General features: G+C 45.7%; 1 protein-coding gene across 1 annotated transcript in view; it reads left to right on the forward strand.

Moving 5' to 3' along the window:
- Positions 1-13,610: 13,610 nt before the first annotated feature.
- Positions 13,611-14,688, forward strand: part of ETFA (electron transfer flavoprotein subunit alpha) — a 31,948-nt gene continuing 30,870 nt past the window's right edge. Inside the window, exon 1 of the mRNA XM_032232485.1 lies at positions 13,611-13,736. Within this exon, the coding sequence (XP_032088376.1) occupies positions 13,686-13,736 (51 nt within the window). The 5' untranslated portion in view covers positions 13,611-13,685. The remainder of the gene's footprint in view (positions 13,737-14,688) is intronic.

Genomic DNA, 14,688 nt, shown 5'->3' on the forward strand with positions numbered 1-14,688 from the left:
AAGAAGTCGGCAGCAACCAGCAGATCCCAGTCTTGGAAGGGAAGGGTTCACATGTCCCCCTTATACCCGTGTCTGCTCCTTCACCTCCGCGCCCCGATCGCGTGTCTGCGCAGGGAGATTCTCTGGGCCTTTCCTTGCAACGAACGATTTGGAGATAGAGGGTCTTCGCCTACGCCCGGTGCACGGGTGGGGGGGAGTTTGCTTTGCTGTCGTGTTGCATTCACACGACCCGACCCGCCTCGCTAAGAGCAGCTGCGTTGATGGTGGGGGGAGAGGGGCAGATGCGCGAAGGCTCCTCTGAGTCGCCCCTTTCCCCCAGCTAATGCGGGATCCCACGCATGACATGGGAAGGCAAAGAGAGTCGACGCCACGGGGAAGCAGGTCGTGTGAAAGGGGGCTAATGTCTAATGGAGGAAAAAGTCATCGAAACCTCCCCCCACCCCCACCCCGGCCCAATTCCCAGAACTGGACTGAAACACAATCGTTTTGCGGCTTTGTACAAAATCCAGCCAGGAGGCTGAAATTCTGGAAGAGGTTTTGCGCGAGTCCCTCACCAGGTGGGGAAACTGGGGGGCTTCGAATTCCCACCTTGCCCCCCCCCCCCGCGCGCTGGGAAGAAGCCGGAAAGCAGGAAGTGAAAAGGCTGCTAGCTAAAAGGTCGCTCTGGGGTTTCCCCCGCGTTTCTTTCACCTCCGGGTATTTCGAAATGAGGTGGTTTAAGGCCAATCCTTTCTATTCATGGCCTCTTTCATTCTTTTCTTCTTATTCTTATTGTTTTGCATGTAGGCTGAGAGCTTCTGCCCCAGAGACAGATTCCCTGTGTGTCTAATCACACTTAGCCAAAGAAAGTGTCCTATTCTATCCCCACTCCCCCCACCTTCTATTCTATTCTATTCTATTCCATTCTACCCTACCCTACTCTTATTCTATTCTATTCGTAGTTTTATCTTATCCTATCTATTCTATTCTATTCTATTCTACTCTACTCTATTCTGTTCTATTCTACCCTACCCTACTCTTATTCTATTCTATTTGTAGTTTTATCTTATCTTATCCTATCTTATCTATTCTTCATTATTCTATTCTATTCTACTCTACTCTTTCCATATTTCTATTCTATTCTAATCTATTCTATTCTACCCTACCCTACTCTTATTCTATTCTATTTGTAGTTTTATCTTATCTTATCTTATCTTATCCTATCTTATCTATTCTTCATTATTCTATTCTATTCTACTCTACTCTTTCCATATTTCTATTCTATTCTATTCTACCCTACCCTACTCTTATTCTACTCTATTCGTAGTTTTATCTTATCTTATCTTATCCTATCTTATCTATTCTTCATTATTCTATTCTATTCTACTCTTTCTATATTTCTATTCTATTCTATTCTATTCTACCCTACCCTACTCTTATTCTATTCTATTCGTAGTTTTATCTTATCCTATCTTATCTATTCTTCATTATTCTATTCTATTCTATTCTACTCTACTTTACTCTTTCCATATTTCTATTCTATTCTATTCTACCCTACCCTACCCTACCTTATTCTATTCTATTCGTAGTTTTATCTTGTCCTATCCTATCTATTATTCATTATTCTATTCTATTCCATTCTACCCTACCCTACTGTACGCTACCCTATTCTACCCTACTCTACTCTTATTCTTATTCTATTCTATTCATAGTTTTATCTTATCCTATCCTATCCTATCCAATCTATTCTTCACTATTCTATTCTTATTCTATTCTATTCTATTCTATTCGTAGTTTTATCCTATCCTATCCTATCCTATCCAATGTATTCTTCATTATTCTGTTTTTATTCTATTCCATTCCATTAGCAGCCAATCCTTTTATTCTGAGAATGTGGAGTTTCCCAAGATAGACATTAAAAAAAAACAGTTTCCAAGAAGCGTGTTTATGAACAAATGAGCACATTGTGTATTTGCTTGTTTCTCCCCTTTATTCTTTTTTTTTTGCAAATAACTCAAGGTGGCAAAGATATCCAGCACATCTTCCTCCTCCTATTTTCTCCACTGCAACAACCCTGTGAGGTGGGATGGATTGATGGAGAGGGATGGGCTCAGCCACCTAACTGGCTTTCATAGCTAAAGTGGAACTGGAACTCACCGTCTTCTGGTGATTGGCCCAAAGTCACCCAGTCAGCTTTTCTTCCTAAGGCAGGACTAGAACTCTCCATCTCCTGGTGATTGGGACCAAAGTCACCCAGCCAGCTTTCATGGCTAAGGTGGGAACTAGAACTCACTGTCTCTTGATGATTGGCTGAAGTCACCTGGGTCAGTTTTTGTTCCTAAAGCAGGACTATAACTCTCCATCTCCTGGCGATTGGCCCAAACTCACCCAGCCAGCTTTTATGGCTAAAGCAGGACTAGAACTCACACTCTCCCAGTGATTGGCCCAAAGTCACCCAGCCAACTTCCATGCCTAAGGCAGGACTAGAACTCTCCATCTCCTGGCGATTGGCCCAAACTCACCCAGCCAGCTTTCATGCCTAAGGCAGGACTATAACTCACACTCCCCCAGTGATTGGCCCAAAGTCACCCAGCCAACTTCCATGCCTAAGGCAGGACTAGAACTCTCTGTCTCCTGGTGGCAACTTTAAAGATATGTGGCTGGGGAATTCTGGGAGTTGAAGTCCACACATCTTAAAGGGGTCATGTTTGAAAAAAAACAAAACAAGAACACAGCTTGAAACCTTGCTTCTACAAGAGCCAGTGAAGACTCTCTGTCTGTCCCAGACATAAGCAAAGTATCCGTATCGTAACATCTTCCATCCGCCCCCATTCTCTCCTGCCTTCCTTCTCCCAAAGGCCTTCTCCTTTTACCTTTGGGGTTTGGGGGCCTTGATCCAGCTCAACCGCTTCCTCTGCCGACCACGGATGACTTGAGCAAACAGTCAGAAAAATTCCAACATCCACAGCCAGACACCAGCAACACCCTGAAAGACGGGACAAGCTTGGGTTGTGTTTCCCATGTAGTTGTGTTGGAAAAATGCCTCCTGGCTCCTCCGCATGAAGGAAAGCTTTACAACCTGCACCTGGGGGATTGGGCTGATCAATGGATGTTTCCCTTCCTCCTCGCTGGATGTCTGGCATCCTGTGGGAGGCCTTGCCTTGCGCCAGGAACCAAACACAATTTTATTCCTCCTCTGGATTCTTGCAGGCAGATAGGAAGGAAGGAAGGAAGCGTTTGGCCTTCCCCCAACAGGAAAAAAACCTCAATTTTGACTCTGACTTAAAGTATTCTTTGGGTTCTTGCTGTTTGGCATAACACAATGAGGTTGTTGTTGTTGTTGTTGTTGTTGTTGTTGTTTTTAAGAATAATGGCGGGTCTTTGGATAGGATGGATGATTGGTGTTTGCTGTTTTCTAGAAATATTTTGGGTTTTGCAAAAAAATGATAGTTAAAGGGCATAAGCTTTCAAGAGCTGCTTTCTGCCCTCATCACACAATTTACTGAAGTGGCTTTCAGTAAAATTCACTAGCCTTAAAAGGGGCTAACAAAATTGCTTTAGGTTTTGGAGTGACATCTACTAACATGGCTTCTCTTATACAAAAGCAGAAAATACACACTCCTTCCAGCCTTCCAGCCTGCCTGCCTGCCTGCCTGCCTGCCTTCCTTCCTTCCTTCCTTCCTTCCTTCCTTCCTTCCTTCCTTCCTTCCTTCCTTCCTTCCTTCTTTTCTTCCTCCCTCTCTCCTCCATCTTTCCTTCCCTTCCTTTCCTTCCTTCTTAGTATCCCCCCTTTCCTCTTTTCTACCCCCCCTTCCATCATCCCCTCCTTCCCTTCTTCTGCTTCTCTCTCTTTCTCCTCCCCTTTCTTCCCTGTGTGTGTGTGTGTGTGTGTGTGTGTGTGTATTTATTTAAGAGCAATGCACAATGATTCTTTTTGTGATTCTTGTATGTAGGCAGCCTCTCCCACTTCCCACTCGTTCAAAAAAAAAAAGAAGCTTTCATCGAGTGTTAAAGACGGAAAATCTGGTTCAATCTGCATTGCTATCATCCTAGATCCAATTAGCCATTTGGAACAGACAAAAACATTACAAGATCAATCCAAAATCAGATTAATATCCAATCCGTAATCACATTAATCACAATCTGTCCATAATTAGACATCAGATAATCTCGGTGGACAGCAGGAGAAGGCCGAATCCCATTACCAAACTAATTCTTTTTTTTCCAATTTGTTGTCTATCAGCACACCAGGTTCTTTAGAGAGAGAACACCCAGCAAATCGAATCTCACTCAGATGAATGCTTACTTTGAAGTAAAGTCAACCTTTAATAATCCTGCAAATGCAAATTTATTTGAGTCTTGGAGAATATTAAGAAACAATGAACATTTATTTCCTTAAGAGAAAAAGAAATACCTCGGTTATGGTTTTCTAGCAGACAAGCATTCTTTGACCTACTTTATGCATTTATGATTAGGCTGTTGCAATAATATATCATAATTATTTGTCAATCTCTCCTCAAAAGGCTATGGAACTTTCAGATAGAATCAAACAGGGCTAGCATAATGCCAGATATTTTGATAATAATAGAACCAGCGTGCTTATTGTGGATGGTTTCTAGATCTGTGCACATGGGTGTTTTGGTTTGATAAATGGACATTATCCATTCCTAGAGTTTAATAAAATAGTAGGGCAAATGTTTTAGGAAGATCCATGTAACCCCAAAAAGCTCTTCTACATTATCCAATCCCGGTCAGTGGATTTTGACTTGCAAAACCGACCCAGTGGATGACACGGTTTATCGATTGATGGACAATTTCTTACTAAATAATTGCCAAAGGTTTTGAAATGTAAATGGATGATTTGCACGTTTGCAAATGCTTTTTGTGAACCTGGAAATTCTGGATTTGAAACTTTCCCCGTAATGGATTAGCTTGCAATGGGATGGTAAATTTATGTAAGAAGGATTTTATTTCCTTCCCTTAATATGAAGCTGCGTAGATCCATTTATGTAGCTCTCCATTTTGCAAATTTCCAAGCAGAACCTATTAAAAGTAAACAGAGCTGAACTGAAGGCATCCTTAAACATATCCTATTTCAGATTTCTCCCCAATATGGGCTAGTCATTCCCGACTGTAGGGGGCGGTGCTCATCTCCATTTCAAAGCCGAAGAGCCAGTGCTATCCGAAGACATTATCTGTGGTCATGTGACCGGCATGACTCAATGCCAAAGGCGCACGGAACGCTGTTCCCTTCCCACCAAAGGTGGTCCCTATTTTTCTACTTGCATTTTTTACATGCTTTCGAACTGCTAGGTTGGCAGAAGCTGGGACAAGTCACGGGAGCTCACTCTGTTACGCGGCGCTAGGGATTCGAACCTCTGAAGCCTTGACCTTTCTCATCGACAAGCTCAGTGTCTTAGCCACTGAGCCAAAGCTGTCAACTGATTTCTCGACTTAAAGCAATTTATTTAGTGAACATTCAAAGTTACAATGGCGTTGAAAAAAGTTGACATGACCATTTTTCACCCTTACGATCATTCCCGCATCCCCATGATCATCTGATCAAAATCCAGATGCTTAGCAACTGGTTCATATTTATGAAGATTGCAGCGTCCTCCTGGGGTTGCCTAGCAACTGTCTGACGAACAAGTCAATGGGGAAGCCAATGGGGAAGTCAATGGGATTAACTCAACAACCATGTCACTAACTTCACAAGTGTGACGGTCCACTTAACAACTGGGGCAGGAAAGATCGTAAAATGGGGCAAAACTCACTTAACAAATGTCTCACTTAGCAACAGGAAGTTGGGGCTCAGCGATGGCCGTAACTCGAGGACAGTCTGTATTTGCAATTTGTAGACCTCAAGGAATATGCTTGGGTTGTCCATTAGGAATCTGGGTTTGCTACATTCCAGGCTGGATGGAGTTTCGGAGATTCCACCAAGGTTGAGGCTCAAGTCCCATCTTGGGCTAGCAAATCTAATCAGGTCTCTGTAGGTCACTGTTTCTCAAAACCTTAGCCACGTTGAGATGGATGGACTTCAACGTTGAGCTAGACGAATAATGACGTAGAGCATTTTCAGAGGGGAAACGGGCCTCCTCTGTTCAACGCAAAGAGGACCATGCCAATGATAAGAAGGTATCTGAAGTCTCCATTGGGTTCCTGACCTTCTTGGAACCATTTGTTGGGCTGGAGCTGTCCAAGGTCCTGCTGCTTCAGATGGCCTATCTGCTACTTTGGCTGATGGTATCAGTGTCCTGGCTCCTTCAGGTCCTGCTTTGAGTAGCTCTTTGTGTACTTCTACCTCCCCTTTTGACAGGGGAAGAAGATGGAAACTCTCAGTGGTGTTGGAAGGACAACCTCTGGATCTAAACAGGGTCTATTTAATCTAGAACTCCAACTTTGCTGCTAGTCAGGATTGGGACAGAAGTCCTTCAAGAGACAGGCGGAGAAGCAGAGACTGAATCTGGGGACTTCTAAACTCTGTTCTTAATTTTTTAAAAAAAAGGAATGCTCACTCCTGGTCTATAAGGAAAGTAGTTCTAGGATTTTAGGCCCCACTGGACAGTCTGCACATCAACCTTGGAACTTTCAATGGAGAAGAACATGTGACAATTGCAAATCTCTCCCTCCCTCTCTCTCTTACACACACACACCTCTATCATCCATCATATATCTAATCTATCCCTCATCTATCTATCCCTCATCTATATATCATTTGTCTGTCTATCATATTTATCAGCATCTATCTATCTATCTATCTATCTATCTATCTATCATATCTATCTATCTATCTATCTATCTATCATATTTCTCTCTCTCTCTAATCTATCATCTCTGTCATCTGTCTGTCTGTCTGTCTGTCTGTCTGTCTGTCTATCTATCTATCTATCTATCTATCTATCTATCTATCTATCTATCTATCTATCTATCTATCTACCTACCTACCTACCTACCTACCTACCTACCTACCTACCTACCTACCTATCTTCTCTCTCTCTCTCTCATAGCTATTTACCTACCTACCTACCCATCTTCTCTCCCTCCCTTCCTCCCTCCCTCCTTCCCCCCTATCTCTCTTACACACACACACCTCTATCATGCATCATATATCTAATCTATCATCTATCTATCCATCATCTATATATCATCTGTCTGTCTATCATATTTATCAGCTATTATCTATCTATCTGTCTGTCTGCCTGTCTGTCTGTCTGTCTATCATATTTCTCTCTCTTTCTAATCTATCATCTCTGTGATCTGTATTTATATCTATCTATCTATCTATCTATCTATCTATCTATCTATCTATCTATCTATCATCCATCCATCCATCCATCCATCCATCCATCCATCCATCCATCCATCTATCTATCTTCTCTCTCTCTCTCATAGCTATTTACCTACCTACCTACCTACCTACCTACCTACCTACCTACCTACCTACCTACCTACCTACCCATCTTCTCTCCCTCCCTCCCCCCTCTCATATCTATCTATCTATCTATCTATCTATCTATCTATCTATCTATCTATCTATCTATCTATCTACCTACCTACCTACCTACCTACCTACCTACCTACCTACCCACCTACCCACCTACCTACCTACCTATCATCTATCCATCCATCCACCCACCCACCCATCCATTCCTTTACCTGTATCTCCATCTATCATTTATCGATCATCATCAGAACAGGAAGTCCCAGGGATTTAATCCAGGGTAATAATAGACTTTTTAAAAAAGTCACTCATTACATTCCCCCTCCCCTTTTCTTCCTTTTTATTAAAATAACATTCCAGAGAGGACGCTAAACAAGAAAGCCTCAGGCTCTGGTTGAGTAGGGCTGGTGTCAAAAGCGCAACTGTACCCCTGTTTCTTTTCTTTTTAAAACTCCATTACACTGAAAGCCTTTCCCCCCCCCCTCCCCAGAGAAAGATTTTCTTGTGGTTCAGCTAAAGTGGATCAAACTGATATCATCTTCACCCTTATTAGAAGCTTCTAAAACACTCCGCCAAATGGAGGGAAATGCTTCCCTTCGGCAGCAGGATTCTGGTTTTATTTTTATTTTGCTCTCAGTGTTCTCCAGCCACCGAGGGGGGGGGGGCAAGCCTTGTCTGGCACTTCAGCATTTCCCCTTTTAGCCTTCCCTCCCACACCCCCTCCTCCCCATTTTCACAAAACTCACCTATTGATAAACCTCCTCTGTTTGCATTTGATAGGATTCACCCTTGGCCAGCCGGGGTTTTCCATCGGTGCCCCAAATGCACCGAATGAATCCCTCGTCTCTTATCACGACTTAAACTCCCCCCCAATCTAGAATCAGACCGGATATCCAAGCAACCAAACCTCCCAGCCGATCGGCAGGAGGAAATCACTTACAACAGCAACCATATACAAAAACGAAACTGGACCTTAAGAAAAAACCCGCAGAAATCAAATAAACTTGGCTAGCTGGCTCAACGCAGATAGGAGAGCCCGCCGGCAGTTGTGAGAACAGGGCTTGTGGGTTGCTTTGGCAAGGCACAGGAGTGGTTATCCCTGGTGCGTTGGGATGTTATCTGTGGCCTGTGTGCTTATTGGATGCATTTTAGTCAGAGCAAAACACTCTGTTTGTAGAGACCAAACTCCAGTTAGTGATCCAGTTAAAGTAGGGTGATCGCCAACTTCAACATTGATGGTGAATTTCTTTCTAATAATTATAGCAGTATTTCTCAACTCTGGCCACTTTAAGACGGGTGGACTTCAACTCCCAGAATTCCCCAGCCACCATGGAGATTCTGGGGGGGTTGAAGTCCACCCATGGGAATTCTGGGGGTTGAGATGTTTCTCAACTCTGGCTACTTTAAGACAAGTGGACTTCAACTCCCAGAATTCCCCAGGCACCATGGAGATTCTGAGGGTTGAAGTCCACCCATGGGAATTCTGGGGGTTGAGATGTTTCTCAACTCTGGCCACTTTAAGACAGGTGGACTTCAACTCCCAGAATTCCCCAGCCAACATGGGGATTCTGGGAGTTGAAGTCCACCCATCTTAAAGTGGCCAACGTTGAAAAACACACTGAATTAGGGGCAAGATAAGCTATCTCTCAACCTTACCATAACAGCACAGATAATCCTTGAATCACGGCCACAACCGAGCCCCAAATTTCTGCTGCTAAGTGAGACGTTTCTTAAGCAAATTTTGCCCCGTTTTACGACCTTAAGTGAATCTGGTTTCCTCCATTGACTGTCAGAAAGTCACAAAAGCGGATCACGTGACCCCGGGACACTGCAACCGTCATAAAGACGAGTCAGTGGCCAAGCCTCTGAATTTTGATAGCAGGACTGTAATAATGCTTCAAGTGTGAAAATAAAAGTCATAAGTCACTTTTTTTCCAGTGCCGTTCGAACTCTCAATGGTCACTAAACAAACTGTTATAAGTCGGGGACGATCTGTAGAACCCTGCACCGGGCAGAAGGGGTGGAATAGATGACCTCCGAGGCTCTTTCCCCCCTCTTTCATTTTACGGTGCCAGGCAAATGTTCACAAACCGTTCTCTGTCACCCTAGATTGGTTGCATTACAGAGGGACAACTGCCATTAATTGATTTCTGGTTTATAAGAGTTACGGACATGTGGCACCGATCCATATGGTCTCGGCCTGCTCTATTGATCTCATTGATCTGCAGGGGGAGACACCTGCTGGCTGTCCCCCCCCCCTCAAAAGTTTCCGAGATGTTTGCATGGCAGAGGTGCAGAAACCTGACCTACATTTTATTATTGTTGTTATCCTAAGCCACAGATTTAGTGCCTAACATATGCATTCAACCGGCGTTAGATGCATCTCCGATTATTATTACATGGAGGGTATTGTTTTTGTATCTGGGGTTTTCCTTCCTCGGTTAAATCTTTCCAAAAGGGAAAATAAAAATAGGATTATCTATCCAGCGGGGAAAATTAGAGGTTTATATAGTTATTTAGAAAATCCTGACTTTTTTCTTCTTGCACCTCGATGAGATTATTATTTTTAATGATGTTACTGCTCAGAGCTTTCCCCGCAGCCCTGTTTAATTTCCAGTTTCCTGTTCCTACTTTGATTGCAGTTAGCCAGGGAAAAAAAGACTTTGCTTTGTAATAAATGCAGGGTCTCCTGCTTTTTGGGCGGGGCAGGGGTGGGTGGGACTAGATTACAGCCTGTAATCCTGTATAGAATCCAAGAAACGTCCAATAAGTGCAGTTCCTTGACTTACAACTTCAATTGAGGCTAAGCGAATTACTTCTTAAGCGACTTTTGCCCCATTGTACCACCTTCCTTGCTACAGTTGTTGTTAAGTGAACCACTGCAATTAAGGTAGTTGTTGCTATGTGAATCTGTCTTCCCCATGGACTTTGCTTGTCAAAAGGCAGCAAAAGGGGAATCACGTGACATTTTGGAAAACAGCAACGGTCGTAAGTATGAACCAGTTTCCAAGCTTCTGAATTTTGAACATGGGGATCATGGGGATGTTGCTACGATTGGAGAAGAGTCATAAGTCACTTTTTCCAGTGCTGTTGTAACTTCGAGCAGTCACTAAATGAATTGTCGTAAGTCGAGGACTCCCTGTGAGAAGTGCCAAAAGACTTTCTTTGGTGTTTTGAAAGCCGCCAAATCTCTTCGGACCGAGGCTTCCCGAGAGCAGGAAGCAAACTCCTTGTCCAGACAAAAAACCTGCTTTTATTAATTTGCTGTGAATTCTGCTCCTTCACGTCCAGCAAAGTCTTTCCAGGGAGGATTTACAGTCACAGACCTTATCTGTCTTGGAGAGCTGCCAGGCCGATCTCTGCAGAACTTGCCAAGGAGTCTCGGAGAGTCCCGAACCAATTAAGCGAAGTAATTGCCTCCTGCAAACTCCACTCCTCTTTCGCTCCTCTTTTATTTCCTCTGGGAGGGTCCATTTATTGTCCATCTGTGGCCTTACTCCCAAGTCGACCCCTGTTCTTTAGCTGTTCCCTTCGTCTGGGAACTCTGCGCATGCGCACACTGGGAACAGGCTCCAGCTGTTCTTCTGCCTCACTGATGTCTGACTCTGGAGGCAGCTGATAACTGGCATACGGCCCTGGCCCCCTCTCTGCTTCCGACACAGAGCCCTCATCAGAGCCTTCCCCAGACTCCAGGACTGGCCCAGGTTCCTCCCCGACCTCCTCACTGTCTGAATCTGTTGCGGCTGGCGGGCCACAACAACCCTTCCTCTCCTACAGGCTTTCTGCCACGATGACCAGCTGCAATTCGGCTGTGTAGCTTGTCCTGAGCAGGATTAGTTAAACCACCTAGGTTGGATTTGGCTGGTCGCATCTGCTTCCTCCAGAACGCCAACCCGCATTCCGAGGAGTTCTTCTCCTTTAATCATTTTCACATTGCCCTGTGAAATTCAAATCCAGAGGAGACCGAGAGAGGCTTGGTTCCTTAAAAACCCTTTGAAAGCCCATAAATCATAGAAGGGAAAGGACGGAGCCTCAGCCTCTTGGAAGGGGCTAAGCGCAGATTTAATGGCCTTTGAGCTGCGTCGGGAGGAAGGAGCGTCAGCTGACCGAGTAGTAAATCTCTTGGAAGGGAGATCCTGGGGCCGGGCTAGTGTGGTGTGACTGGGCTTTTGAAGCTTCTGGGTCAAAACAAGACAGTTGGCCAGAGGAGAGGGGAAGAGGAGGGAGAAGGAAGAGGCAAGAAACTCCCAGCGTTTTTTGGCTTTCCAATCTTGTCCCAGGCACTTTCAGGCAGATTACGGAAAGCCTCTGCAAGCCTTGAAGCAGATGCGAAGTGGGGAAGCCGGAGGGAGGTTTAATATTTCTTCCACTCGGGCCGAAAGGAGAGTGACGGTTGCTAAGGACCAGGCCTTGTTGCAAGTCACTTTTTCCAGTGCTGTTGTAACCTAGGATAGTCACTAAACAAATAATTATAAGTCAAGGAGTAACAGTAAAAAGTGGTCCTCTAGAAAGGCTGCTTTGTTGACTGATCTCTGCTGCAAATGGAGACCATTCTGTGAATATGGAATAGAATAATAGAGCTGGAAGGGACCTTGGAGGTCTTCTAGACCAACCCCCTGCTCACACAGAATGCTGAATGCAATGAAAAGGGCTTCAATACCTGTCCTGCTCCAGGTGCCAAGCCTTCTGGATTAGTATAACTGCTTCAGGCTTAGATTACTAATTTACGATCATTAAAGGTAAAGCAATAGCAATAGCAATAGTTAGACTTATATACCGCTTCATAGGGCTTTCAGCCCTCTCTAAGCGGTTTACAGAGTCAGCATATCGCCCCCAACAACAATCTGGGTCCTCATTTTACCCACCTCGGAAGGATGGAAGGCTGAGTCAACCCTGAGCCGGTGAGATTTGAACAGCCGAACTGCAGAACTGCAGTCAGCTGAAGTAGCCTGCAGTGCTGCATTTAACCACTGCACCACCTCGGCTCTGTAAAGATTCCCCTTGCACACATGTGCTAGTCGTTCCCAACTCTAAGGGGCGGTGCTCATCTCCGTTTCAAAGCCGAAGAGCCAGCGCTGTCCGGAGACGTCTCCGTGGTCATGTGGCCGGCATGACTCAACGCCGAAGACGCACGGAACGCTGTTCCCTTCCCACCAAAGGTGGTTCCTATTTTTCTACTTGCATTTTTAATGTGGCTTCGAACTGCTAGGTTGGCAGAAGCTGGGACAAGTCACAGGAGCTCACTCCGTTACGCGGCGCTAGGGATTCGAACCGCCAAACTGCCGACCTTTCTGATCTACAAGCTCAGCGTCTTAGCCCCCAAGCTACCACGTTCCTTTTTTACTATCCTTACTAGTCCCAAAAATCTTCATAACTTGTTTAAATAGTCGATGGGGAGCTGTTGCTATGAATTCAGGCTCACCAGCCAGGCGGTTTACGGTATTCCCCCCCCCCCCCAAAAAAAAACCTCCTTTAGTTTTATTCGGAATCAGCTGCGTCACAGAAAGACCAGGATAAATCTAGACCGAATATCTCAAGATCTCTTTGATATTAAAGGGCAGAGAGGATTTGTAGCCATTGCAAAAATATCGAGCAAATCACAACTGCATCAACTGGTTAGGAAGGCCGAATGAGGCAAAATGATGGAGAAAACTCTTGAAAACCAGAGGAATAAAAATATTTTAATGTTGGATGCCGTAAAAGGAGATTGTTCATTGGAAGCACTGGTAAGGGAGGATAAATGTGAAAATATTTGGATATTTATTACTGAAGAAGGGATTCGTGTCTGGGGAATTCTGGGAATTGAAGTCCATGTAAACAAGGTTTAGACCAGCTGGGATTATTACATAGGACGATGCCCAGAAGCCCCCAGCGTAAAGGCTCATGGGAGATGAAGTCCAAGCGCTGCACGCTTCAAGGCGGCGCTAAGGAACAGATGACTCGCAAAAAAAAAAACACCTCCCCGCCCTCTTTCCCCTGATTGGCCAGTCCGTCAAAAGTCACCCCGCCTCTTTCTAGCTCGTTTCGAAAGGCGGATCGACTGGGCGAAAAAGTTGGCGTTCCCGCCTCTTTCGCTGATTGGCCGCCGCCCGCCAATGAGCAGCAGCGCCACCGCTATACCTCCCGTTCCCACCGCAATGGCGGACTGGACTCCGCCCCTCGTTCGCCAGAAACTCTCGCGAGATATGACGGGGCGGGGGCGGTGCCTGAGGCGGAGGAGGAAGAGGAGGAAGAAGAAGGCTCGCCGTCCGGGGTGGTCGCCATGAGCGCGCTTCGGGGCTTCCTCAGGGCGCAGCGCCTGGGCCGGAGAGCGGTGAGTGCCGGCTGCAGCCTCCCTGACAGGGCCGGCCCTGCAGGGTAGGCCGGCCGCGCTGACAAGGGCAAAGGTCACACTGGCTGGGGACTGGGTGGGAGGGGCTCCCGAGGAGGGGCGTGGCTCTTTAAGCCCCGCCCCTCTCCTCCTCCTCTGCAGCCCTGCAGGGTAGGACAGGGAGGGCCAAGTGGGTCTGGCAGGAATGACCCAGGTTTCCCCACTTAAAAGAGGAGGAGGGCTGGCTGGGTCTTTGATGGCGGGGATAAACAGACACGCCCCTCTCCCCTGGAAGCCCCTCCCCCTGGAAGCCCCTCCCCCTGGAAGCTCCTCCCCCATCTTTTCACCTAATTGCAAAATGGGGGTGACCCCTCTGTGTCCCCAATGCGGCCCATTTGCAGCATGGCTGCCTAAATGGGGGTCAGGGAAGGGGTCTCCTCTGGGCAAAGGTCTCGGGGGGGGGGGGGGATGGCATGGGCCACTTTCATAGGTCCACTCCTCTCCTCCCCCCTTTTTAGTGTGGGCATGTGCCCAGGTGGCTCCGTCACAGCACCAGATACTCTTGGGGGGGGGGTCCTGAGAATTGGATGTGGGACCCCTCCCCAACATCCCCCTCCCCAATCCTCTCTGAAGAATTGCAGCCCCTAGAATTGAATGGGATAGGAATAGGGTAGAGATTGAATAGGATAGGAATAGAATAGGATAGGGATAAGAATTGAGTGGGATAGGAATAGGATAGAGATTGAATAGATAGGAATAGAATAGGATAGGGATAAGAATTGAATGGGATAGGAATAGGATAGGAGTTGAATAGGATAGGAATAGGATAGGGATAAGAATGGGATGGGATGGGAATAGGATAGGGATTGAATAGAATAGGAATAGAATAGGATAGGGATAAGAATTGAATGGGATAGGAATAGGATAGGAGTTGAATAGGATAGGAATAGGATAT

Source organism: Thamnophis elegans, chromosome 16, assembly GCF_009769535.1.
Source record: "Thamnophis elegans isolate rThaEle1 chromosome 16, rThaEle1.pri, whole genome shotgun sequence".
NCBI classification, from domain to species: Eukaryota; Metazoa; Chordata; class Lepidosauria; order Squamata; family Colubridae; genus Thamnophis; species Thamnophis elegans.